General features: G+C 47.1%; 9 protein-coding genes and 1 non-coding gene across 10 annotated transcripts; 5 read left to right on the forward strand and 5 right to left on the reverse strand.

Moving 5' to 3' along the window:
• Positions 1-1,001: 1,001 nt before the first annotated feature.
• On the forward strand, positions 1,002-3,209 carry I302_102125 (sorting nexin-4; the record flags this gene model as incomplete). The annotated part of the gene is made up of 9 exons (XM_019187505.1): positions 1,002-1,349; positions 1,430-1,565; positions 1,636-1,690; positions 1,777-1,864; positions 1,958-2,168; positions 2,230-2,360; positions 2,480-2,779; positions 2,923-3,096; positions 3,171-3,209. The coding sequence occupies 9 exons, from the start codon at positions 1,002-1,004 to the stop codon at positions 3,207-3,209; spliced, it is 1,482 nt and encodes a 493-aa protein (XP_019050383.1).
• Positions 3,210-3,553: 344 nt separating this feature from the next.
• I302_102126 (uncharacterized protein) lies at positions 3,554-6,848 on the reverse strand (the record flags this gene model as incomplete). Its single annotated transcript, XM_019187506.2, has 13 exons — positions 3,554-3,789; positions 3,860-3,947; positions 4,029-4,209; positions 4,280-4,359; positions 4,420-4,518; positions 4,574-4,640; positions 4,702-4,915; positions 4,969-5,158; positions 5,222-5,349; positions 5,408-5,520; positions 5,578-5,730; positions 5,788-6,076; positions 6,185-6,848. 13 exons carry the CDS (start codon positions 6,846-6,848, stop codon positions 3,554-3,556), a joined length of 2,502 nt encoding a protein of 833 aa, XP_019050384.2.
• Positions 6,849-7,594: 746 nt separating this feature from the next.
• I302_102127 (uncharacterized protein) lies at positions 7,595-9,040 on the reverse strand (the record flags this gene model as incomplete). Its single annotated transcript, XM_019187507.2, has 5 exons — positions 7,595-7,677; positions 7,747-7,957; positions 8,011-8,152; positions 8,215-8,276; positions 8,957-9,040. 5 exons carry the CDS (start codon positions 9,038-9,040, stop codon positions 7,595-7,597), a joined length of 582 nt encoding a protein of 193 aa, XP_019050385.2.
• A 1,738-nt stretch (positions 9,041-10,778) lies between these two features.
• I302_102128 (uncharacterized protein) lies at positions 10,779-12,837 on the forward strand (the record flags this gene model as incomplete). Its single annotated transcript, XM_019187508.1, has 5 exons — positions 10,779-10,943; positions 11,003-11,440; positions 11,498-11,800; positions 11,860-12,294; positions 12,358-12,837. The coding sequence occupies 5 exons, from the start codon at positions 10,779-10,781 to the stop codon at positions 12,835-12,837; spliced, it is 1,821 nt and encodes a 606-aa protein (XP_019050386.1).
• Positions 12,838-13,435: 598 nt separating this feature from the next.
• Positions 13,436-16,411, forward strand: I302_102129 (uncharacterized protein; the record flags this gene model as incomplete). The annotated part of the gene is made up of 6 exons (XM_019187509.2): positions 13,436-14,143; positions 14,220-14,396; positions 14,457-15,245; positions 15,336-15,838; positions 15,919-16,273; positions 16,352-16,411. 6 exons carry the CDS (start codon positions 13,436-13,438, stop codon positions 16,409-16,411), a joined length of 2,592 nt encoding a protein of 863 aa, XP_019050387.2.
• A 626-nt stretch (positions 16,412-17,037) lies between these two features.
• Positions 17,038-18,684, reverse strand: I302_102130 (chlorophyll synthesis pathway protein BchC; the record flags this gene model as incomplete). Its single annotated transcript, XM_019187510.1, has 7 exons — positions 17,038-17,071; positions 17,145-17,556; positions 17,659-17,870; positions 17,980-18,224; positions 18,297-18,325; positions 18,392-18,458; positions 18,640-18,684. 7 exons carry the CDS (start codon positions 18,682-18,684, stop codon positions 17,038-17,040), a joined length of 1,044 nt encoding a protein of 347 aa, XP_019050388.1.
• Positions 18,685-20,308: 1,624 nt separating this feature from the next.
• I302_102131 (calmodulin) lies at positions 20,309-21,623 on the reverse strand (the record flags this gene model as incomplete). Its single annotated transcript, XM_065869419.1, has 9 exons — positions 20,309-20,311; positions 20,381-20,430; positions 20,488-20,553; positions 20,620-20,677; positions 20,821-20,928; positions 21,001-21,098; positions 21,249-21,281; positions 21,471-21,477; positions 21,609-21,623. The coding sequence occupies 9 exons, from the start codon at positions 21,621-21,623 to the stop codon at positions 20,309-20,311; spliced, it is 438 nt and encodes a 145-aa protein (XP_065725491.1).
• Positions 21,624-22,068: 445 nt separating this feature from the next.
• On the forward strand, positions 22,069-24,196 carry I302_102132 (uncharacterized protein; the record flags this gene model as incomplete). The annotated part of the gene is made up of 4 exons (XM_019187512.1): positions 22,069-22,396; positions 22,457-22,945; positions 23,004-23,278; positions 23,336-24,196. 4 exons carry the CDS (start codon positions 22,069-22,071, stop codon positions 24,194-24,196), a joined length of 1,953 nt encoding a protein of 650 aa, XP_019050390.1.
• Positions 24,197-24,432: 236 nt separating this feature from the next.
• On the reverse strand, positions 24,433-24,547 carry I302_102133. Its single transcript, XR_002022001.2, has one exon. It is a non-coding gene; the product is annotated as a 5S ribosomal RNA (ribosomal RNA).
• A 709-nt stretch (positions 24,548-25,256) lies between these two features.
• On the forward strand, positions 25,257-26,437 carry I302_102134 (uncharacterized protein; the record flags this gene model as incomplete). Its single annotated transcript, XM_019187513.1, has 2 exons — positions 25,257-25,702; positions 25,783-26,437. The coding sequence occupies 2 exons, from the start codon at positions 25,257-25,259 to the stop codon at positions 26,435-26,437; spliced, it is 1,101 nt and encodes a 366-aa protein (XP_019050391.1).
• Between the last annotated feature and the right edge of the window lie 53 nt (positions 26,438-26,490).

Here is a 26,490-nt window from a genome sequence, read left to right on the forward strand (position 1 = left end):
TGGTCCTCCTCGTCGGAAGGTGGTCGGGGGCGAGTGATACCTCTCTGCATAGATGGTGATATCAGTTGTGTAATGGAGTATGCAGATAGAGGAGGTGAATGACGTGATGTGAGATGCACATGAGGATCTCATTTGCTGTTGAATGGTTGGATAAAGGTGAAAGATGAAAGATGGAAGATAAAAGACAAAGAATAGAGATATGAGAGTACTCTGTACTCACATTCAAGGTTGTAGAAGTATTCGTATTCCCGACGGGCGTCTGTGCTGAATTATGTCCTGATATGTTACTACTACTACTACTATTTCTGTTGAGAGATTGGTCGGTGGCAATTGCAATTAAATTAGCAGTAGCAGGTAAAGGCAAAACACCAGTTATATCTTCTTCTGCCGAGGTAGAAGCTACTTTGGCGTGTGATTGGTCGTTAGGTACGTTAGGTGGTATAGGGGAAGGAGGTGACAGGTTGAATGATTTGATCGAGGTGGAAAAGAGGGTGATGGTGGTTACCCTCTTGAATTTCCGGATATGAGATGGGAGGTTTGAAGGGGAAGAGTACGCGTAGGTGACAAATGGATTATGCTGAGCAATGCAAGCAGTAGTATGAAGTAAGATCTAAGATGCTGGTTTGCTTATGGTGTTCGTTATGCTACTGGTCTGCTTGTTGAGATTATGCTGTATGTATGTGGATGAGGATGGTGAGTCAGTGTATCGGGTAACTATCACTATCACTCACTCGTTCGCGTGATATGAGTACGAGTGAGTACTCCCTACGGTGGGTGAAATGACGCTAAAAGGAAACGATAAGCGGGTCATACACAGATATACATATATCTATATAACTTAACTCTCCACCCCATATAACAACCCATCCACCGCATTCAATCAACCGGAGCAGTCACCTTACGCATCGCTCACCTACAGTTCTAACAATATATGGACACATACCAGGTATACATACCATTCTAACCATCCTACCTACCCAGCACCCACATCAAACCCAACAATGTCATCCCGACCAATAGACGAAGACGGCTTCCACTCCATAGCATGGGACGACGCCCCCCAATCCCGAGCAGGAGCGGCAATCTCACCTTCATCGCCTTTCGACGAAGACGTAGGAGAAGGGTTCGAAACCATCTCTCAGCCTACGTCTGAGACTCTGGAGAGCGGGGTAGGAGCATCCACATCGACTGGTACGGTGACGGGTCTGAATAGGAGGGAACGACAGGGGTCAGTAGAGGTTGATCCGGGGGAATGGAATGGACGATGGATGAGTATAGAGGTTAGGGAACCGGTTAAAGAGCATGAGGGGAGTAAGGACATGTATGTCTCGTATGCTGTCAAGACTCAGGTGAGTGTACACCTCTCCCTGATCGGATCAGCTGCTTCAAGGCACCCCATCATAATGCAGCTGTTGACATGACGCCTTAGACAAACCTCCCTACATTCCCTAATAAAGTGGCAGTAGTGAGAAGACGATTCCAAGATTTCGTATTTCTCAGAGAACATTTGGTGAAGAATTTCCCAGCTTGTGTGGTACCTCCCATCCCAGACAAGCATCGTCTAGGTGCGTGACGCCCAGCTATCATGACCGAGAAGACAACCAAGGATCAAACTGATAACCTTCTATCATATAGAATATATCAAAGGCGATAGATTTGGGCCAGAGTTCATCGAGAGAAGACGTCTAGAGTGAGTCCTTTAAGAGTCAGAGATCCTGTACATGGACCGGGTGTATCATCAGAGGATCCGTATCTGACCATCCCCGTCCTCTACAGCCTCCAACGCTTCGCCGATAGAGTAGCCCGACACCCAACCCTACAGCGAAGTCAGCTAGTCAATGATTTCCTACAAAGCACAGAATGGGTATGTGATATCCTTCGCTCAAGTCCAAACCACCGCATGACATCTCGGATCATGAACAAAGTGATATTGTGTTGACATAATATTCGACTGCAGACCGTAGCGAAACATCATCACATCTCTCACCCACCTCCCGAATCACATCTCTCCCTGATGGATTCCCTTTCCGACAGATTCATCAATGCTTTCTCAAGCGTGCGTAAACCCGATGAAAGATTTGTAGAGATGCTGGAGGGACTGGACAGGTTCGATGAGGGATTGAATTCTGTGGAAAGGTTGGTTGGGAGAGGTAAAACCAGGGTTGATGGTGGGTCTGCTATCATCTCACGGTATAGATATCAAGGCTGATGAAATGGTGATGAGCGTAGACCTATCGGTAGATTACCAAGATATGGCTGCAGCTTATCAAGGATTGGGATACCTCGAATCAGGTATAACAGAGCCGTTGAACAGGTTCGCAGAGAAGATGTTGGATTTCTCTGCATTATTGAAGCATATGGTGAGGTACAATCCGCTTGTCAATGCATACTACTGTAGCCATTCTGCGATTGGGTATGGGATAACACCTGATCAATGGTCTCATGGATCTTCTCACTGAGACCACGTTTCACTCCGCAGAACCAATCAACAGTCGAGCCCTTCCTCATTCAATCCCACTCACTCCAAGCGTACGCCGCCTCCCACCGCAACGTCATCAAGCTTCGCGATCAGAAACAACTCGACTTCGAAGAACTCTCCGCATACTTATCAGCGATCGTCTCTGAGCGGGATAGGCTGGCAGCGCTCAATTCCGGACATTCAGCTGCGCCCGTTGGGCTGGGGACGTACTTGAGAGATCAGGTGGATAAGCTCAGGGGGACTGATGATATACATACGAGGAGGGAGAGGATCAGGAAGTTGGATGGGAAGATCAAGGAGGTGAGTGGTTTCATCAGAGTATAAGTATAATCTCAGGATACATCCCAAGGTCTTGTCTTCTCCTCTCTTCATTTTCATGAGCAGACTTGTCGCTGTATTATGCTTCAGATATACATATTTGCTGATTGCCATTCCCCCCGCAGCTCCAAGACGCAGTCACCACAGCGCACGAAACATCCACGGCATTCTCCGATGAAGTCCTAAAAGAACATCGCGTCTTTGAACTATCCAAGAAAGAAGAGATGAAAGAGATCCTGCAGACCTACGCGGACGGTCAGGTAGAGATGTTACAGCGTGCGATGGATGATTGGGATAGGGTGAGTGGGCTTTCACTCGGCTTTCCTGATTTACTGAAAAGGAAAGGGAGCTGATGGTCATGAGGTGCGGGTAGATCATACCGCTCTTACAGAGAATAAGGGTTGATGTGTGATGAGATGGGTTGAGCATAGGACGATGGGTTCGGGTATTGTTGCCTTGGTTGTACTGTATATAATATAATGGTATATATGTACATATAATGTTTTGTTTTGTTTTGTTTTGATGATCATTATATGACATGGATTTACATGCCTGATCAAGCTGTCTCGCGGAGCACGCAGAGCATTGATTCTGTCTAAGTCGTGGTCGGGGGAACGTTCACCTTGTTAGACGATGGATTGTAGGGAACATGAGCAGGCCAATGCATATGTATCATACAACTATATACTATATAAATCATAACGTGATATACTACTCAATGATACTGATCCACTGAATTGTCTCATCGTGTACTCGTTACTGCGCAATGATAGGAGGGAGAACCGACCGTTCTCCTTCAGATCCTATTCCATTCCCATTCCCATTAACATGTACTTCCCCAATTGCGTCTCCATCCCCATTAACGAGTAAGCCCCCGTTCCCATTGGCAGTGTTCAGAGTGGGTAATGATATACTGGGTAATTTCGAGGCTACAAATCTCTTAATTTCAGGTAACACCTCGACCAATACATCCACAACTTTCGTGGCGGTTTCTACAAAGTACGTACAAGATATTAGCTAAAGTTGATTGCAAGAAGTAACAATTACAGGTGATCAACTTACCAGACTTATGTACCTGTCCACCCAATCTCTTTTGTATCCTCTCATCCTCCAATACAGGATGCTCGGAAGGGACGTATATCCTATTGGACTAAACACCACACGCCCAAATGAGCCATCTCTTCATCATCAAGATAATTGGGATTGAAGTGGAAGAGGAAGAGGAACTTACTTTTCTGAACCACGCTCTCCTCGCTTCATTATTTGGATCAGGCCTTACAAGCGAATGTAATCCCGCAACCTGGATGACAGCCTTCACCTTGTTCTCTACTTCTCGATGGTTCACCAGGTCCATGATCGTTTGACAACCTGTGCCGTGGCCTATCAAAATCACATTCTCCGCTTCTGATAACCTACACCACAGCCAACCATCTGTATTAGCTCCAACGTCGATACCTGATATATAACAGATGACAAACTCACTCAATGTAGTTGTCCCATATGTAACGTATGAGCTGAGCTTCAGACGACGGACCGCTCTTCGAGACCATCTTGGGTCCTTCCTACGACCACCATGACTCATCAGAGAGATGCCAATACAAGATGAGAGAGGAGGGGCTCACTAAGGCGAAATTCGTAGGTAGGTGTTTCAACACATTCACATCAATCAGATTGTATCCTTCGTCCTTCACCCAATTCACAATAGCATCGCTAGTGTCCATCTGCGCAGGGAGTTAGTAATGTCCTGGTAAATTTCGAAGCAGATCGCCGACTCACCAAATAGCTATTTGCCATATGCACGTTTGTCGTTGATACGCCATCCGTCTCCACTCGTAAATTACCACTACGTCATCACCGCATGTCAGCTGGATTCGCTGATCTAGGTCGGATGGACGAAAGCTCACAAGTCATGCACGAATACCACCAGCACTCCCCTCGGACCCATCTCATAGACATTCTCAGTGCACAGCACCTGTCCACCAAAGAGCGATTCCAGCTCGGAGCTAGCCAGAGGTATCTGGAACAGCTGGTGTTTTTCGTACATGTGCCATGCACGATGCAACTTCAGCAAGTCTGGGATACCGGTAATAGCTGAAGACCCATCTTCGAACGCGGTGACTGTCCGAACAAGATCATCAGTGTCGGTCGGATGTCAATAAACGCTAACTTACCTTCAGGTGGTTCACAAGCTTTCACATCTATACTCTTCCAGTATTTCGACTGCACTTTCGCACATTGATATATCACCTCTGTAGCTACTTCCGATGCCTGGTGGACATCGAGTTCTGCCGGAGTTTCACCGAGAAGTACTTGGGCCACTGCTAATGCCGAGTCTGATATAGCTTTGAGGTTATATCCTCCCTAGATATCTCGTGAATCAGCTTTGGATTTCAATATTTCTCATACGGCAGCTGAATTGCGCACCTCCAATGCCACTACCAGCTTTCCTCCCGCCAAAGCACTCAGCATATGCGTCATATGACCATAAGCTGCTGGCGTAACATGACATTCTCCCAAACGATCTCCATCAGCCGCATCAAATCCAGCCGAGACTGCAGGCAAGTCAGCTTCTTCTGTACCACAATGACGGTCCAACAACAGGGAGCTCACTGATGACGAGGTCCGGTGCAAACTCATACGCTATAGGCATGACTATACGTTGGAAAGCGTATATATAGTCTGCATCGCCGAATCCAGGTCCAGGCCAAGGTATGTTGACGGACCTGATACCAAACGTCAGCATTGCAAGATCAAGATAGTAATCAATGGACCAGACTCACTTCCCCTCTCCCGCACCTGATCCGACCATATCCAGCGCACCAAAATCACTTGTAGGATAGAACCTCCCACCGTCATGTCGATGTAATGATATATATAGAACATCGGGGTCATCCCAGAATGCTCGTTGCGTACCATTCCCATGATGTACGTCCCTACGAGATACCTTATAAGCATATATCCAAGGCGTTGTGGGGAGAACGATGACTCACCAATCCAGGATCAACACCTTCTTAGCCAATCCCCTCTTCTGCACCTCCCTAGCAGCCACAGCGACATTATTGAAGAAACAGAACCCCATATGTTCGTCTGGCTCGGCATGATGACCCGGTGGTCTGACTATAGCAAAGGCATTTCTGACTTGCTGTTCGCACACCGAGATACACGCTTGGATCACACCTCCGCATGATAATCTCGCACAGTGGGCTGTCTCTCGACAGACGTATAGAGATAATCGTTCGTAGTATTCTTTGGACTCTTGGATGTACTCGTCGGTCAGGTCTATCCATACAGCCCATCAATAACAAGCCCATATCTCAATGTGACGCACAAAACAGCATGAGGGAAGTGGAAGAGACAACGAGTCGGAGATAAGACAGAAAGACTCACTCTCAGTACCCTGGACTTTGGACCACAAATCCTCTCCATGAACCAACAGCACCTGTTCCATAGACACCTCGGAAGCCTCCAACTTCTTCATCCGCTTGATCAACCCTTGTTCGGCCAATCTCGAGAAGATCCTCTTGATTCTCATGGGCTCTTCAGGATGTCCCGGACCATTCTCAATTATACTTTCTGGTGTGGGGATATACCCTTCCTGGCAATGTAACATCATCATAGGGTTGTACACATATCCTGTTCTATATATTTTCGGTCGAGCGATGGCTGCTGGATTGGGGGTGGAGAGGGAGAAAAGGTCCGCGGGGGCACCTGTAGATAGCGGGATATGGGAATGACTGTGGGATGGTCCAGCGGGGTTGGAGAGATGGCCATTTGTAAGGGCTGAGGGAGTTATTGTCTGAGGAAGAACATGATGGGTATCAGGTAAAATGGTAGTTTCGATTGTCGTTGTGGTGGTCGTAGTTTGTTGTTCAACTATTATGTCTTGTTCGCCTGAGGGTGCACCGGCAGGAGCAGAGTCTACCTCCATAGATTGATCTTGGTTCTGATTTGAAGGTGGTTGGACGATACCATCTTCGGTTATTGATATAGCCACTTCTCCCTGTCGAGTCGTGGGGGAAGCGTCCACTTCCATATAGCTCGGATCGGACATGATGCCTCTATAGTCTCATCAAAATCAGCTGGGTCGTCAACTCCAGCAGAAAACAACAGCTCACCTGTATTCTATATACCAGGTATCCCACAGTGAGACTAGAGAAGGTGAAAGGATAAAAGGATTCCACAAAGGAAGAAGGCAAAGGTGTCTGGTCGGTGCTGATGTCGGGAGGGGCGGGGTCGACCAGACTTCGAGAGTTCAGCCAGTTACCGAAGAGCAGGTGAAAGTAGCCTGTCGGTGAGAGGTTGTGTGTCTAGCTGTGGTCTGATGCGAGATCAGAACATTACAAGACGCGAACAAGCAAGAGGAACAAGGTGTAAATATCGGAAGAAATCCATGTTCTCAACACTGTATACAGCATCAACAATCCATTCGATAAACTTATTCATCCCCCTCCTATAAAGCAGTACAGGAGTGGCATAACAACCAAGAAAACAACCATGATCAACGTTTATGCTGCTCTCAAGCTTACTTGCTTACAACGCAGTGCAATTTGAACAATCACAGGTCATCTGCTAATGCATGATTACTACCTGGAACATATCAAGTATATCAAATGGGAAAAATCGAAAACGAAAAATAGGACAAAAGGTAGAAGAACCTGGTATTAAGAAGAGAACGAAGAAGGAAAGAAAGCCCAGTAGCCAATTTACAAAAAAGAGAAAGAAAAGAACAATTGATTTGTTTGTTATTACAAGATCATCCCCTCCCACTCTTTCCCTTAATCAACAGAAAGAAGTCATTTAAGCCTTCTTGGCAGGAGCGGCCTTCTTCTTAGGGGCGGCAGCCTTCTTAGGGGCAGCTTTGGCACCGGCAGCGGCTTTAGCTGAACAAACGAACAAGCATTGATATCAGTACCGAGTCAGATTTGTGTTTGAATATGTAGGATAATCACCAGCAGGGGCTTTCTTAGCAGTAGAGGTCTTCTTAGCAGCAGCGGGTTTCTTGGCACCGGCAGCGGCGGTCTTCTTAGCGGCGGGTTTGGCAGCACCGGTGGCAGCGGCCTTCTTGGGGGCAGCAGCTTTCTTGGCAGCAGGCTTCTTAGCGGCGGTGGTAGCGGCCTTCTTCTTGGGGGCAACGTTCTCTTTACCGGCAGCGGATTTGACCTGAAATGATAGTCAGCATCGAGCCTGGACGAGGGAGTGATGGGACGGCTCACCTTAGGGGCGAGCTTGACTCGACCGGAGATACCGTTGGGGAGGACGAGTTCCTTCTTCTCCTCACCTCGCTTGATGGCGTTGGAGAGGTTGTTGGTGTTGGAGGCTGAGCTCATGTCGATCTTGTAAGTATCGGCGAGGTACCTACGGAGCGAAAGGAATCAGCTCGATGATACTATGCATGTTGGGTGAGATATGCAACTCACTTCTTGATGGCAGGTCGGGAAACACCTTTTCTGGAGTCCTCTGGGTGAGCTTTGACGGCTTCCTGATAATGGGAAAGGAAAGTCAGCATTCTGCTCCGAGGTACGACTTCGTTGATTGGAGTACGGGAACCTTCCTAAAAAGGCAATTCGAGAAAGGGTGTGATAACTTGACAAGCATGACCAGTGGAGCTATGCATCGTCACACAGGTGTGGATGAAGGGTGGATGCATCGATGTGCAAGAAAGCAAGAGGATTGGAGATGTGTGAGGTGAGGAATGAGATGTAGAAAGAAAAGGTGATGGATGGTTGAGTCACGAGCGGAAGTGGGGGAGGATGGACGGGGGGCTTGCTGCAGTAGATGTTTGTATCTCTCGTCACAAACCATGCAGAGCCTCCAGACTTCGCAAGGAAGGATATAGAGGTAGATGAGGAGGGTTGGGCGGAAAAGCTGAAGTAAGGGAGGCAGGGAAGGCATGGGACGGCTGGAAAGTTGAGGAATGTTTATCCCCTTCTATTCCTCCGTTGTTGATGGTAAGAACTGAACGACTTGAGAAGTCGTATCACCTTCAAATCGTATGCAAGAGCTCCGAAACTTCGCAAAGATCCCATCGATAGTATCATCAAGCAGATCAGAAAGTATCGACTTTCCCAGTGTTCGGTAAGAGCAGAAAACGTTTAAGGGGAAGAAGACCCCATCGGTGGAGTAAACCATTTCGAACGTTGATGAGAACGGTAAACTCACTTGAACCATAGCAAGGAAGGTAGGGTGGGTAGCAGCCTTTTTAGGGGCAGCGGCCTTCTTGGGAGCAGCAGTAGTAGGAGCCATTGTGATTGTTTGTTGATTGATTGATTCGGTTTGGTGGCGAAGAGCTATTCGTACGGAGGGAATGGTATCGACGAAAGAGAGATTAATGATGAACGTTTGATCCGTTAGCTTTCACTCTATTTCGATGTGATGAGGGTGTCTGGGTGGTATATGTAAGATGGAAATAGTTCACTAACCTTGAAGATGTATGTATTCTGAGTTGATGAAAATGTGAGTCGGTTGAAGGGGGGAAGAAGAAGAAGAGATGTTGTTAAGAAGTGAGAGGGGGTGAGGTATATGTGACAAACTCGCCGCGCGACTTTGCAATCTATGTTTTCACAATTCGTCAACCGACGTAAACAACCCCTTTTCAATCAACCCGTCATATCTCATGCATCACCCCACGTATCCCGCTTCTGGAAGCTGCATTGCATGCATAACTCTTCCCTCTTTCAGATGATACTCGTCAGGAGGCAGATGCATAGGAAGAAAGAAGAGTGATATGGGGATCAAGAAAATGTCACGTGACTTGATGATCATGCTCCCGATCTAAAACGCCGCGAGAGGAAATCGTAACCCCGAGAGATGATGGAGCTGTTTCCTTTATTGTTCGTTTACATACTTGCCTATATGATTGCTTTATCAGGTGTTGAGCACGACTTCCTTGGGGTCACAGCCGTTACCGAGCACGAAATCTATGGGATATGATGAAATATCATGTTAGTATGAAGTCAACGACCGAAAGACATTCCGTTTGATCAGTTGACTACCCAATCTTGATACATCGAAGCACTTTGTGATGTATCAAACCGTTCAAAACGCTTCAATTCTTTCATGGATGGTGTTCATTGTACTCTAGGATGCCTATCCGCTCGTTAGATACCTTATCAGAGCATCATGCATCGATATCGCTGCTGTTATTACGATGTGGCACCGATTCAATAGAGGAAGAAGGGGTGAAGGCAGTGCAGGTGTAGCAATGCGTCTTAAAACGATGTTCAATGAGCTGCTTTCAAACCCATATCAAGTCGGTATGAGTATTGTAGACATGCCAGAGGTATTTGAAGCAGCTGTGAGCGCATACCGGCGAGCAAGTTGAAGATAACATCTCCACACAAATGAGAAGTGTATCCTTTCCGAGGGCAATGGGCACATTATCTGCAAATACACATCCTATGCATCTTGGCCTCGAACATCAAATTGCTCACCCACATTCATTGGTTCATGCTGAACATTCCCATACGTGTCTGGTTGCTCAGCCTATCTTGATAACTGAGCAAATGACGTTCAAACACCCTTAACCCGCCCAAATGGAAGTCTGTGGACATGAGATTTGTTTACAAGATTAATGTTCTCAGGGTCATTTGTTTATGTGAGCTGATCAGGCACCATCAGCGAGTGGATGCCACAAAAACGATGACGGTGGAATATTGTATATTCAGCTTGTCTAAATCAGGTAATCACAGATTGATATCTCGGGATTATATATTGTGGCACTCATACCCTAGATCGCAAGAAGCCGACGTGGTAAAACCTATTTCCACCATCCAGTTAGTAGAAATTCATGTAATCTATCGGCTCCTCCTGTTTAAGCGGTTCAGTGTGTTTAGGGTGATCCGTGGGAAAGTGGAGATGAGAAGACAATTTTGGATTCGGCTGATGGAAAAATGCAACTAGGTCTTGTGGTTGATATTGTAGAAGTGCAGTACTACTCAGCATATAGATACACTGATAGGGACCACAGCGAAATCACGACACCATGGGAAAGAACACCAAAGCAACCAAAGGAAAAGCACCAGAGAACGATGCCAGCAAGAAGCGAAAGCGAGGGGAAAAGACGAAAGATGAACAGCCAAAAGAAGAAAGCTTCTCGTTGTTCGGTCAGGTGAAAGGGTCAGAATTGGATGATGTATTTGCTAAAAGTGTGAGTCAGCTTTGTCTCTCTCATGGAATCGATTAAGCTGACAGAATGACGTATGGTAGAGCTCCTTCGCTCAGCCCTCTTCAGCACCTGTAGCGAGCAGCTCGAAACTTGCTATTCAACCTGAATCTTCTCAACCTATCACTAAGAAGAGCAAGAGGGAGGCCACTCCTGAAGTTGAGAACGAATCCAATGACGAGGAGGAAGTGGACGATGAGGACGTAGACGATGTCGAAGAACCTTCCGAGGGAGAGGACGAAGATGACGATGGCGCCGACGTCACGAGAGCTGAGAGCGATGATGAGGAGGAAGCTGGTGAGGAGGAGTCAGATGATGACAGCGAAGATATGGTACACGAAAGCCTAAAGGCCAAAGCCGAGAAAAAAACAAAGAAAGGTAAAACATTGGGTAAATACGTCCCTCCCGGAGAGACACAGGCGGACAAGGATAGGAGAACAGTGTTTGTTGGTAATCTGCCTCTGGAATGTGCTAAATCAAAGGTGAGCCATCAGCTTCCATACTTCAATAGATCCACAAGCTGACTAGCGCTGTCAAAGTCCGCATTGCACCAACTCAGACAACATATTCTCTCGTTCGTCCCTACCGCCAAAATCGAATCAGTCCGATTCCGATCAGTCCCCTTCGCTGCGCCTACTGCATCATTACCTACCGATGATCCAGAGAAGGATGCCACTCAGCGTGCTAAGAGGGAGAAGGAACGTGCGGCTGCTTGGAGAGCACAGAATGAAGGGTTTGACCTACCTGTGCGAAAAGGTAGAGGGGACGATGAAGAGCCTGAGCAAGGAAAGGTGTTCTTAGATTCGAAGGGAAAGAGAAAGGTCGCGTTCATCAAGAAAGACGTGAGCTATTCGCGATCACTCTTGCGCAATGGTATCAGCTGACATCGCACAAACAACAGTTCCACTCCGAACTCGCATCATGTAACGCATATGTAGTCTTCGCTCATCCTCATCCCGATCGATCTGCAAATGTCGCTTCTGTGCTTGATCCTTTCGAAGCTGCTTCTACCGCCCTCGCAGCAAATGCCAGTACATTCATGGGTCGAACGATTCGAGTGGACTCATTACGTCTACCTTCGGCTGTAGCCCTCCAATCAGCGGGCAATGCGCTCGCCAAGCGAGCTGCGTGGTTACCTAGTGGAACAGATCCCAAGATGAGTTTGTTCGTTGGTGGATTGGACTATGCATCGAAAGAGGAGGATATCAGAGTATTCTTTGAGGAGCTGGTGAAGGCTGAACGAGGTCCGGCGGAAGATAAGTGGGTGACGGGAGTGAGGATAGTAAGGGATAAAGAAACTCAACTGGGCAAAGGGTTCGGTTACGTCCATTTCTCGGTGAGTTAGCTGCTTTTCAGTCCCTCCTCGAGACTTATGAGCTGATGATTGTCCTTGTCGTAGGATCGTGAAAGTGTGGATGAGATACTGGCGATGGACCAAAAGAAAATCAAATTCGCCAAGCGATACCTCCGAGTCCAACCTTCCAAAACCCTTCCATCCGCCAACACACTGAACAACACCATCAAATCACTCGCATCTTCAGCTACCTCTTCTAAGGAAGATGCAAAAACCTCAAAGACCAAACCATTCATCAAGTCAACTGGACCTGTACCGAAGGGTGATCCGAAATTGGGAGACAAGATCAAAGATCTCTCTAAGGAGGAGAGAAAGGTATTTAAAAGTTCCGATGCGGATAGACAAGCTAGAAGACTCGCCAAGAAGAAGGCAAAGCATAATTTGGAGAAGAATGAGAAGGGCGCGGTGAAATTGAGTTTGACGAAGGCTGAGAGGGAACGGGGTAAGAACGCTAAGCCAAAGGCTAAGAAGGGGAAGATTAGGGGACCGAATGCTATTGCTAAGATGAAGGGATCTAGATCATAGTGATATTCCGCTGGCGGATGGTCTTCGGAAAGTGGAGTGATGTGTTTGTGTATGTATGCATGTGCTTGGATATAAAGAAATTCGTTTGTGGTTCCGCTTGGTGCATGGTGAGCATTTGAGAACAGCATAGAGTGAATAAAACGGGTTAGATTTCAGATCACTATGATGTTCTCGAAGACGATTTTTGTAAAATTCCTCCTCACTGTCGTTCCGGTATGGAATCGTGATGATTTTTATATTGGCCGAAAGCTATGGAATGGGAGATCATCTCTGCAGCATTTTCATGGGTCTATGAGAAGTATACATGAATCTATCGCTCAAAGAATCTGAGAAGGTAGAGAAGAGTACGTACATGCCACGGTGCCACCTCAAGTTATTGGTAGCATTGTACGGTGGCAAAGTGCACGTGGTACGGTATGGCGTATCAGCCAGGCACAAACATGGTTGATATCGCGTGAAATCAAAACAACAAGGACAACCACTCAAAACAGAAAAATCAACTCTATGGTACATATTCTCACACCAACCCACATATATTTTACAGTATAATCAATTAAACCATCCTTTCAACCTCAACCTATTCTACGACAAGGTGTAGATGCCAATAGCCATCAACATGAGCAACGGGTCAGGTCCAGCCTCACCAGTCTCATCTCGAATGACCAAAGCGGCCTTCTTCAGAGCCAGATCACCGCCCTTGGATCCTACTCAACGAAATGGAGCGACCAGTCCAAATGGAATATCAATGTCAAGTCAAGATGCCTATGGGAATTTGAGTGATCTAGCGGGAAAGTTCGATGCTGCTACGAGATTAGAACAACAGCGGAGTAACTCGTCGAACGGTGCTGGACCAAGTAGGATCAGTCCCAATGAGCAGGAAGAACGATACTACACCCCTTCCACCCTTGAGACTCCACAGGTACAGGCGTACAACAATCAACAGAACGGGTACTTTGACTCATCGCCCGCAACGGACGGACATGCACCTACTTTGGATAGACTTCAGAACCATCCTTCCCGAAGAGGTCCTTCACCCATTAGGAGAAGATCGACCGTAGCTTCTCAATGTACTACTTCGCCTACATCCCCGCGGAACTTGCTGGCTGGTATACACGGGGTGATGTCTGCTCCGGACTCTTCGACGGGGGGAGCAACGTATGAGAGTGGAGATCTGAAGGAAAGTGCTATAATGGGATTCGCAGAGGGTTCGGACGAGATGTTATTAGCTCTATTAGCTGGACAAGCAGCGGTGGATTGTGAGAGATTACCTATTGGAAGGTGGGAGGAAGTGGAGGGATGGAAGAAGGTATGTAAAGCTCTATTTCAAAATTCAAGTCGATTATGAGAGATCTATGCAAGCTGATATTGGTCCTCTTGAGTAGGAACTATCGTTACTATCGAATCGGTTGGAATCATCACAATCTCGACTTCAGCGAGAAATCAAGATCCTCACTGCTGCTAAGACGTTGCAGAAGCTGAATAACTCAAATAAGAGAATGTCAAGGCAGACGATGGAGAGTTTGGAACAGGCCGAGAAAAGGGTGGAAGCTGCGGAAAAGGTAAGCTCGTAATCAGCAGTATGAACCACACAATAGCTGACAAGTAATACTGCATCACAGGAAGTATACGTCCTACAGGATAGAGAAGCAGCCTTACGCCGGAAACTGATGGAACATTGGTCAGGGGTAATGGCGTGGGAGGTACGACGGCTAGAACGAACCTCGGCGGAAACTCAAGCTCGATACGACAAACAATCTATGAAGCTTAATAATCTGAAAGACCGCGAAGCCGAGCTTATAAGGCAGAGTACGGAGAAGGTGAACCGAGTGAAAGAGCTGGAAGAGATGGTCATTGAGATGGGACGGAGGGAACGAGCGATAGAAGAGGAAGCCAGGGAGCTGGACCAGTATCGCGTAAAGCTGGAATCAGAGCGTCAAAGTTGGTTGAGCGAGAGGGAAGCGTATCAGAGGGAACGGGACAGTTGGACGACAGAGAAGAGATCATGGGATAAAGAACGATCTACCTGGGAGAATGAGAGAAGACATTGGGCGGAAGAACGAGCTGGGTTCATCAGTGATCGACAGAGGTTATTGGAATCTGGACAGATGTCTGAGAAAGATCGAGCGATGATGGATCAGATTAGATTGTCTCTTGGTGGGATTCTGGGAAGGAAGATGGGGTCGGTGGGCGAACATGAGGTGTTACCTTCCCTGGAGGAGGTGAGGGGTCTGATCAGCAGACGAGAGAGGGAGGTGGTCAGTCTCAGGGAGGAGATGCACGAGGTGAATATGGGTTTGGAGGAGGAATTGAGACGAGTAGCGGAGGATAGAGATGCGTGGAAAGGACGAGTCGACCAAGGTGAGATGGGGAGGAGGGAGGAGATCACAGCGTTTGAGAAGAAGATACGAGTGAGTGATGTCTCTCAAACAGATATCAGTCCCTGCTCTGAGTGCCGACGACGCATCATTGATTGACGTTTCTACCCATGTGCATTACAGAACCAACAAGACCAAATCAACGATCTATCACTCCGAAACGAATCCCTCTCATCATCCCTCCAAGCCGCTCAAACGGCCGTATCATCCATGTCATCCGTTGCACCGAGTACGAAAGCCCTGCAAGCCCGAGTGGACGACTTGTCCTCCGAACTTGAATCTATCGCCGGGCAATTCAACTCCATCTGGTCGATCTTACCTCCTCCCACGAAACGTGTCCAGGCTGAACTCATCGATCCCAGGACGGGATCCAGTAACTCCTCATTGGCAAGTCCAAGTAAAACGTTGAATTTCGCTGCACTGCAGAATCTGTATCAACCCCACAACGAGCAGATCGGGGATATCTCCGAGACCCTATCCAGAATCAGGGGCGTCATTGAGGATGGTAAAGTCCTTGTGGAGAGGGTGGTGAGGATGGGTCAGGAGAGGGATCTTTTAAAAGGGAATGCGGCGAAAGCTAAGAAGCTGGTAGAGGAAAGTGCGAAGAGTCTGGAGACATATCAACAGTGGGTCTACCAGTCATCTCGTCAATCACCAACTTGCGTACGTATATCGACTGACTAATGATTGTTGGTCTGATGATTAGACAAGTAGCAGTCCTAGAAGATCAACTTGCCAAATCAGGTTCCACCGAATCTCATTTCCTAGATGAATTGAACAATCTCCAAATGACCCTGGACAACGTTTCCTCTCAAAAACGTAATCTTGAGACTCAACTGGCCAAAGAGAAAGAGACGATAGATAGACTGGGTGAGGCCAACGGTGTGTTATCTGCCAAAGCGCTAGATCTGGCGCAAGTGGCAGAGGACGAGAAATCACAATTGTCCAATAAGCTTAATGGCGAGTTGGAGGAGATGAAGAAGAGGTTGAAAGTACAGGAGGAGGAGCAGGACGAGGAGAGGGTCAAGTCGCAATCTCAGAGAATACAATTGCTTGATGAGGTGAGTTCAACTGTCGATTGATTGGGATATATTGACAATTAATGGTTGGTGGCTGACTTGGTGTGATGTGTGATACAGCTCAATTCGCTTCAGGCTGAAGTTGGTGATTTACGAAAACAACTGCGAGCGAAAGTGTAGATTACGATTGCAGGATCCTCGGATTGGGTAGTATGTCAGGTGCAAGACCGCTGACTATGATGGCACGACTTGAAGAGAAAATGTTGGATATTTGGAAAGTTTGTATAGATTGATCTCTTATTTCCTTTTAATCGTTTTTTCCTAGATTACGATTCCGATTTACGTTCTTAATGGTATGTTATGATATTGCTATGCGGACAATGATGTAATGCTGCAACACAGCGACCTTACAGTTGCCAATCACCATGGGTGAATCATGTGAGGTCCCGATAGGTCATGTCGAGGTTATCCTTTGTCATGCCTCACCATCCATGTTTGATTGAGCTCATTACCTCTTACGTCCACAATTCGTCGTGAACATATATATGCAAGCCAAGGGGTCGCTTCCTCTTCATTTACTCCACTCGTCACTTGCAGCAAAAGAAATGGATATAAACATCGATACATTTTTATGAACAATCGTTACCGAAACTATGCTACTGTTATCACTAACCACCAACACAATACTCAACACCCAAGACATCCTTTCCATCTATCATATCCGATAATCCGCAAAATCAATTGATACTGTCACTTTCACTTCCGCAAGATGGTAATTCAGATCAGATCAAATCACCTAAACCGATTTAAGGCTTAATGGCGATCTTGAGGGCTTGTCGGCTACGAAAAGAAAACGACAAGTCAGCTTTCAACTTCGAGAGAAAAAGAACGTAGAGTGGAGAGCCAAACTCACGTAGCCATCTTATCAAGAGCCTTTTGGTAATCTTTCAAATCAAACACATCAGTGACCATACCAGTGGTCTTGATCTTTCCTGAATCCAACAAGTCGATAGCACGGGGGAAACAGTAAGTCTGTGAGAAAGAACCGATAATTCTCTTCTCGTTGACGAAGATGTCGGTAGGGGACCATGAAGGGAGTCTGGCCTTGTCCTCGTACACACCGTAGACCAGGAGGGTACCACCTCGGGTAACGTAGTTGATAGCGTCGTTGACGATGGATTCGACACCGGTACATTCAGCGACGACGTCGAAACCGTAGGGATTCTCTTCCTTGATCTTGGCCCATTGGGAGGCGGCGTCCTTTCGGTCGAGGTCGATGTACGCGTCGGCAGCGTCGACTTTTCGGGCAATGTCCATCTTGATACCTACAAAAAACCATTCAAGATATATCAGCTCACGTTCTTACGATGTAACGATCACTGATCGGATGATAGATCTGATCAAGTGAAGGAGAATCGAACACTCACCCTTGTTAGCGGCAATGGTGATGTGAGCAGCACCACCGAGCTTCATCAATTGAGCGAGGATCAAACCGGTAGGACCAGCACCGATCAAGAGAACCTTGGAACCGAAGGGCATCTTGAGCTTGTCCATACCGTGGATGGCACATGAGGCAGGTTCGAGGAGGGTGGCCTCTTCGTCGGAGAGGTTCTTGATCTTGTAACATTTGGCAAAGTGGCTACAGAGTACGGGGTGAACAATCAGCGATCGTGCTTCCTTTGAAAACTTAATATTGCAAAGTGGAGGAAACAGAGAGTGGGGAAGAGGGAAGGGAGGCCCAAGCTCACTATTTGATGTAGTCGGCAAAACCACCATCCCTAGCAACACCAGCAGGGTTAAAGTGCTCACAGAACAACTCATCACCCTTTCGGCAGTAGTGACACCAACCACAGGTCTCTCCGACATCGGCAGCGACTCTGTCTCCAACGTCGAAACCCTTGACGTTCTTTCCCATAGCGACGACCTTACCAACGGCCTCGTGTCCTGGGATCAAGGGGAATTTGGAGATGAATTCACCTTCGTGGATGTGTTGCTGCGGCGCACAGATAGGAAATCAGCTTAGGTATTCACTCGCGATAATGTGGTAATTGAAGCAAAGACTCACGTCGGTACCGCATACACCACAGATGTCGACTATCCACCATCACATAGATCCATCAGCTACTGCGTTCCGACCATACCGAGCCTGCGACGACTCACCCTTGAGAAGGATCTCATTGTCGTCAATGGTGGGCACAGGAACCTTCTTGATCTCGAAGTTTCTGGCCTATTGCGGGATTCAAGATTTGTGGGGAAGGTGAAAGTTTGACGAAGCCGATTTAATTTGGTAATGATTGACAAGGGAAGGGAAGAGTACGTAAACCATTTCCAATGATCAGCGTCTCGTTCATTCCCATGACAATGACTTCGTACATCTCAAATGAGACAGGAGGACTCAGGTGACTTACCTCGTGGTAGTACAAAGCGCTCATTTCAGATGGTACGTTGGACATTTTGAATGGATTTGGTTTGGTTTGGCTGTTAGTCATAGTAGGGGGGAAAGGCGATATCAGCTTGCATATCCTTTCCTCTATATATATATTATCTCGATCCTGGCTGATATGATGAGACCGGGTAACACATCCGAGCTAGTAATGCAGCTCGTGATATCCAGATGGTTTATGAGCATGACATGGGGGTGATCCGAGCAGATCGGGGCGATTGATCGTCCCTTTCCGGGATAGTCCACCATCAAATCTCCCCCACTCTGCGTTTGTCTTATATCCCATCTCATCCACAAACACATGTGTGTGTATAGGATAACAGCACTCACGTATTAATCAAGAAAAAGAGGTTATAAAGCTACAGTGGTTGATATATTTTTGAAATATGAAGAAAAAGAAAGAAGAAAGAAAGAGGGGGTTCATAAACTATTCATCGGCGGTATATATTCAATCTGGAAGATATCGATGCAATGGCTGACTTTTCCATTCATACCATTATCCCATTCAGTAGCCTTAGAGCAGTTGTTCGGGAATTTTCTTCCTTTGATCCCACAACCTGTATGGCTGTAGCTGTATCACCTGTCAAACTAACAAAGGCTAAAGGAACCCGCTTTTCATGCATCTCACCTCCTCAGCGATACAGGCATACAGTCTGTCAACCCTTGAATAGTCGATATGACGTCGTGTCAAAGCCAACACCCCTAAATCTCACGTAAAACACAAACAGCTCTTTTTTCCTGAAATCCTGGATTTCTGGGCCAAACCCGCCATATTGTACCGATCATACTCCGGCTTTAAACAGCGCCTCAGACGTCAATAGACAAATTCCCCTGTACCATGTACCCATGTAGTGACGAACGAGGTATGGCATACACATCCTTTACGATACATCTTACTACCGCCGCCAACATCGACATGCCTCCCCAAAGAGATCTCGAACCTGAACCTGAGCGGCAATGGTCATGCCTTGTTGGAATATAGTTTGTTTAACGAGATGACATCAGTATCAGGTGTACAGGTTATCATAGGTGACACACGATTTCAAGCGAGGTACAAATGTTGGCTAGTCTGGCTGACTGGCTTAAATCCGAAGTGCAGGTTGGTAGAGGATGATGTCAGTGGTTGAGGGCTATTGAAATGCCTGCGGTAGGTACCGATTTGATAGACTGAATTAATTCATGAGCAAATGATACCAGAGGTGTCTGCAGCTAGCTTAAGGTTGAGGAAGCTCGGTAAGCCGAATAGTAAGCAGCTTAACAAGATAGGCATGTGGCTGTATATAATCGAACAGCTCGAATTGGAGAGCATTTGAATAGGATGCCTATTGGACACCTGAGCAGTGGTCATGACCAGCATGGATCTTTGAACGAGAGCAAGCGGATCAAAGGAGTCATGTGGTTGAATGTGCCCGAGACCATTGGCTGTGACCCAAAGAGATGCAGGCGCAAGAAACATTTATTTACATGACAGTCCACGTATCATCTCTTCTTCAATACCTAGTAATCAATATAGAAATTGTTTTTCATCGTACCATCCTCTCTTCTCCTCGTTGTTGAAGGAACACATGAACGCCAAAAAAGTTGTGATATAAGAAAGAAAACGAACGAATCCGAGAGGGTTCAGACAAATGTGTTTACTGCAGGAGAAGGGTGCTTATCAGTCGTGTCCCTCACATAACACATGGTCAGCAGGTACGCCGACTCACTTTGGCCATCATCATTGTCACGAATTCGTTGTAATCGATCATACCGTCACCTATTCGCGGGATCATCAGTGAGGGCCTGTAGATCTATCAACCACACAGGTACTCACCATCTTTGTCCGCTTCTCTGATCATTTCGCTGATCTCAGCATCTGAGAGCTTCTCACCGAGGTTGGCTATTGAGCGAATGTCAGTCATCTGCTGAAGCCGACATGTGAAGTCAGCAAGGAAGCAACACTCACTCATGACGTGCTTCAATTCGGCGGCGGAGATGTGGCCGTCGTTGTTCTTGTCGAAGACCTGACAGATGGAATTGTAATCAGCAACCTGGTCAAAAATGACATGAGGTAATATCAAAAATGACAGTATACTCGCTACACCACCCAAGCGGGCTTGCAATGTGCAGAGATGCTCGAAACAAATGTAAGATAGCCATGACCCACCTTAAAAGCCTCTCTGATCTCATCCTCGGAATCAGTATCGTGCATCTTCCTAGCCATGAGGGTCATGAATTCAGCAAAGTCGATAGAGTTGTTTCCATCGGCGTCGACCTATGTACGTGAAGCACATGATTAACATCAGGTCCCTCTTTATAATACGCCTGAATAGTAGACCTGACTCACCTCGTTGATCATGTCCTCGAGCTCAGCTTGAGTGGGGTTTTGACCGAGAGATCTCATGACGGTACCGAGTTCCTTGGTGGTGATGGTTCCATCTCCGTCTGTGTGGTTGGAACGTGTCAGGTATTCGGGTAGCCGGTGATGGTGGGTGAGGTGATGTTAGATCGTACAGGGAAAAAGAGATAGCCAAGGAATATAGCTGTCAGCTACCTCATATCCCAGGTTAGAGGTATGCATAAAGCCGGGCTCACCTTTGTCAAAGAGAGAGAAAGCCTCCTTGAACTCTATAGCAAGTTGATGTCGATAGTCAGTTTCTCATACTCTCTTGGTAGTACATCCATGCTGTGCTACTCCTGAAATAGAGTATACCACATACCAGCGATTTGTTCTGTTAGGCGAGTAGGTAAAGAAGGCAAAGGTCAGCTCACTTCCGGCTCTGCGATGTATGATACGCTACTGGGCCAATAGCTAACCTTTAGTCTGCAAGTCATACCAAACATCAGCATCCTATCCTCATCGAATGGATCATTCCAGTAAGGAATCAAGAGATTGTGGGGCCTTGCGCAACCCCCGCACGTCTCTTTCTTCTATGCAGCAGCGAGTGAACTCACCAATTGTTCAGCCATTATGATCAGTCTTGTTCGTAACGGTCGTGAGAGGGTGATAGTATGATGTAGATGAAGAAGGGTAAGGAATGAAATGAAGGAATTAAAGGGGTGGTGAGTATGATGATGATGATGATGATGATGTGTGAGTGGTCTGTGTGAAGCTGAGAGTGGTCGCGACAACGAGTGGACCTCGACCCAAATGCGCAGTAACAGTGACATATACACTGTGTAATGTGCCTGATATTAGTCGTATTCATTGTTTATCAGGCTGACAAAGAGGTGATGACGTAACGATCGCATTTGGACGATGACTGAGTGGTTTTTCCTGATTGATCATGTTTGTTGAATCAACAAAAATCACAATCATCGCTATATAAGCAGCCGGTTGCCACCTTCTGAGCTCATCACCCCACAGAGTACCTTTTTCAGACATTTGCCATTCCCAAGCAAAGTGTCCACAGCGATGTCAACCCCCACCTCAATCCTCTCACGGGGCGTATCAGTCTACTCTATCCCTTCCGAGCTCCTAGCGAATCTTTCAGTCCGATCCATTCAAGCTCAACCTACCGCCGAGGTAGAAGAGGCCAATCCTCAAGCATCAGTACCCAAAGCAACACCATCAAATCTACCTGGAGGAGCTGGGCTGAGCTGTCAGACATGTCCCAGTGCGAATTTCGATACGGTAGAAGAACAGCGAGCGCATTTCAAATCGGATTGGCACAGGTACAATGCTAAAGCCAAACTTACCGGAAGGACTGTCACCGCAGAAGAATGGGATGGGATGGTAGAGGGTGAGTTGACTTTCTTCGTTTCATTTGGTACAAGAGCCTACAACTCCCCGGATGTCATAGGCATCTCATCCATCTCTGGATCCGAATCCTCTTCCTCGTCCGGCTCATCCTCCCAATCGAAAGTCGCCAAACTACTCAAACGACAGACTCTCGGTGGCAACAACGACAATGCATCAGATGACGAAGAAGCCTTAGAACTCGCAGACAGACAACGTCGTGCTCATCTACGTACAGCTGTGATATGGTTCTCTCCCACCGCGCCCCTACCTTCGTTGGGTATACCTAAAGATACTCATTTCGGTGTCCATCGTGCTTTGTTCCCTCCCTTCGAAACTGCCGCGGACTACCTTACGGAACTCAGACGAATGCAATTGACAGGGACCGACGAGGTCGATGGGGAGAGGAGGTTGACATTGTTGATGGTTGCCGGAGGTCATTTTGCCGGGATGGTAGTGTCCATTAAACCTAGGGGTAAAAGTGAGAAGCAGGAGGTGAAAGGTGCAGGTGAAGTCAGGGTGTTGAAACATAAGACCTTTCATAGGTATACAAGTGAGAGATATCTCTTCCCTCGAATGGACCAGGAAACACAGCTGACGATTGATTATAGCGCGTAAGAAACAGGGTGGTTCGCAGGCTCTCAACGATAATGCCAAATCCAAAGCTGTATCTGCCGGTGCGATGTTAAGACGATACGGTGAACAAGCCTTACAAGAGGAGATCAGAGCATTGATGCTGGATTGGGAGGATGATCTGGCTGCTTCCGAGAGGATATTCATCAGAGCTAGTACGCATGGTAAAAAGAGTTTTTACGGGTATGAAGGTGCGGTATTGAGTAAGAACGATGAGAGGTTCAGGACATTCCCTTTCCCCACCAGGCGACCGGTGAGTTTCTCTCTTCACTCTGATTACGATATGGATTGATCTGACAACTTGTCGTAGACACTGCAAGAACTCCTGCGATGTTGGCACGAAGTCACTCGAATAAAGGTTTCTCACCTATCTGAAGAAGCCCTCCGAGCTTTAGATGAAGAGTACATAGCATCCCTGCAACCCAAGAACAAACCTATCAAACCCACTCCCACACCTGCTCCCGCTCCATCCGCACCTATCATACCGAAACTTTCCCCTGAAGAAGAAGCCAAGATAGATCGTCGAAAGAGGTTGGAAGAGATGGTCCGTAAAGGTCGACTAGACGCCCTGAAGCCGTTCTGGACTAAATATCAATCCGACTTCGAGCCATCCGAGGTACTAGGTCTGGTAGCTTCGTCAGGACAAGAGGAAATGCTCAGGTACCTACTAGAAGAGGCAAAGCTAGACCCCACTCAACCTATATCCACGTCAAACAACAGGAGACCATACGAGATATCTGCAAATAAGAATATTCGAAATGTATTTAGGCGAGTGGCGTATAATCATCCAGAATGGTACGATTGGGTGGTCGATGCCCGCGTTCCATCGGGTTTATCGGATGAAATGGAGCAAGAGCAAAATTCAAAGAAGAACGAGAGGCGGAAGGGACTGAAGGAGAAGTTGAAGGAAAGGGAAAAACAACGTGCGGCGGAAGCTGAGATTGAGGAACAGCGAGAGAAGGAGGCTGAAGAACGAAAGCAGAAGGAAGAAGCTATGAGGAATGTCGCGATGAGTCTGAGTGGTGGGGGCGGTGGTGCGAGTAAAGGGCCGCAGAAGTTGGGTGGGAAGGTAGGAGGGGAGGGACTGGGAGGGATGAGTCAGGAGATGAGGTTGCAGATTGAACGTGAACGCAGGGCTAGGGCGGCCGAGGCGAGATTTGGGAGGGGCTAATCAGGTTTAGTAGAGTGCAATAGGAACATAACCAATAACATTAATATAATCCATCATGACATGCAGCATAACAGCTCAATCGCGACGATCCGAACGTCCACTCATCACACAACCCCATTTGGTCTACGAGTACTGACAATCTGAACCTCGCTTGATACCTCCTCAGTGCTTACTTACGCCTTACTGGGAGATGCAAGCTCGGACGGATAGTGACGATGCCAAAAAGAGAATACTGAAACTACAGCACTCGGGATTCCCAAGTCGTCCCCGACCTCGGTACTGACCGAGCGATACTTGACTTAGCTTTGCAGATCTAACGGGATGCAGCGTTTTCTAAGTTCTCTGGCCGTAGATGGTATGAAGGGAGCAGACAACATTCCTACCTTGATGTTTTTCGGCATCGTGGCTCGTAAACGGACTGTGGAGAACTCGAAAGATGAAGGAACCGGACAACGAACTCATTTTGACCATTGTTCAGTACACTGGATATAAATGACAGCTAATGAGATCTCTGAGCTTCCTTTAATTACAATAAGCATGAGATGCAGATCTGAGGTGCGGATTAGAGACGATGCACCTTCCTTTGTTGGCGAATATTTCACGATGCAAGGGGGAGATTGATTAAAGGGTGAAGGGAGCATGAATCTACATCTACCGATCAGCGAAGATCCAAAAGATCCAATACGAATATCCTTTCATCCTCCAGTCGTATGCTCGGCATGAGGAGTGATCATCAGCCTTTGTCCGAAAGCGTGAAAACGGTTCATTACTTTGTAGAGAAGATATAGGTAGCGAGATGGCCCCACCTGTGTATATAAAGTATCAAAAAGAGATCTGATTTCCAACTTGGTCGTGCTTGTTATATATTCGTATACTGTGTTTTGTTTGTCCAAAACGAAAGAAGATGTCTCAAGGTATGACTCGCGGGCTCGATCATCCCAGGATCTTTCGAACAAGCTATCTCCAACTGTTCGTTGTCATCACTATAGTCCTGGGATGTGCTTTCTTCCCTTTGTATGTGTACGAAATCCAACATGGCCATCATCTGTGGTCCACAGACATGGGATATCTATTTCCTTCGAAAGATTACCCTTACGACCTCTACAATTCAAGTCATTCTCCAACACTCGCCCACGAGCTGGATGAAGGTAAATCAGAAAGATCTATAGTGACTGTAACAGCCACATCAACCATCACACAAACCATCACCCCCACCCTTCCTTCCGCCTCACCAACCCGCCACCCCATTATAATCCTCCAACATCTCACGGACAACTCCCACTCCACCATAGGGAAATACGACTCCCGTCTGCTCTTAGATCGCTCGCCAGCCGACCACGAGCGACACGCCAAGATCCACGGATATCGGTATATAGGAGATAATGCGTCGTACGTCGAGGAGAAATTTCACAGTAGGAGGAAATCGAACAATAAGATTCATGTGTTGATGAAGACTTTATTGGTTGAGTTGGGGAAACCCGAGGGTGAAAGGGCTGAATGGGTATTGTCAGTGGATTTCCATCCTGTCAGCTCAGCCTATGTGGCATATTGACGACTGATTGATTGATGTGATCTGGGCGAAACAGTGTGACAGACGCAGATACAGTAATTTACAGCCCATCCATCCCACTCCACCACCTCATCCCCTCGTCAAGACATGATCTGCCCTCCGAAACGCTGTTCCTAGGTATAAAAGATTTCAACGGCTTCAACAACGGTAACATGTTTCTCCGAGTCAACCGCCGGATGATCTCCTTCCTGGCTCACGCACTGTCCAAAGAAGAAGAGCGAGCACAGAAGATAATGAGGGGCGAAAGACCATTAGATCCGCACGGGAGGGTCCGAGACAACTTTGCCTCAGATCAGGAACCCTTATCTCTAGCGTTTCTTTCTCCTGACAATCGCGATATCAGAGAAGGGTTTTATAAGATTCCATGCCATTGGGTCAATTTCTATCCCGAGCAATTCAGGGGTAATTATACGCAGGAACTAGACGAGTTGATCTTGCAGGTCCATTATCCCAATTTCAGGAAGTGGACGTATCCCCTTCAACCTATCGTATCTCACGCTGAGGATGTTTATAGCACGGCGATTGGGAAGGCTTTGAATGAGGGTTTGGTCGTTAGTGATTCGGAGGGATTGGAGTTGATGGAGTGGTACGATAGGAGTAGGAAGGTGGCGGATGAGTGGTGGCGGAGGGCGAAGAATGGGATAGAGGGGATCGAGTTCACCACTATTTAAATTAGGGAAGATGAGATGAGGTATCTGTGATAGACAATAGATGGCATCGTGAG

Source organism: Kwoniella bestiolae, chromosome 1 (genome assembly GCF_000512585.2).
Source record: "Kwoniella bestiolae CBS 10118 chromosome 1, complete sequence".
Classification (NCBI taxonomy): Eukaryota; Fungi; Basidiomycota; class Tremellomycetes; order Tremellales; family Cryptococcaceae; genus Kwoniella; species Kwoniella bestiolae.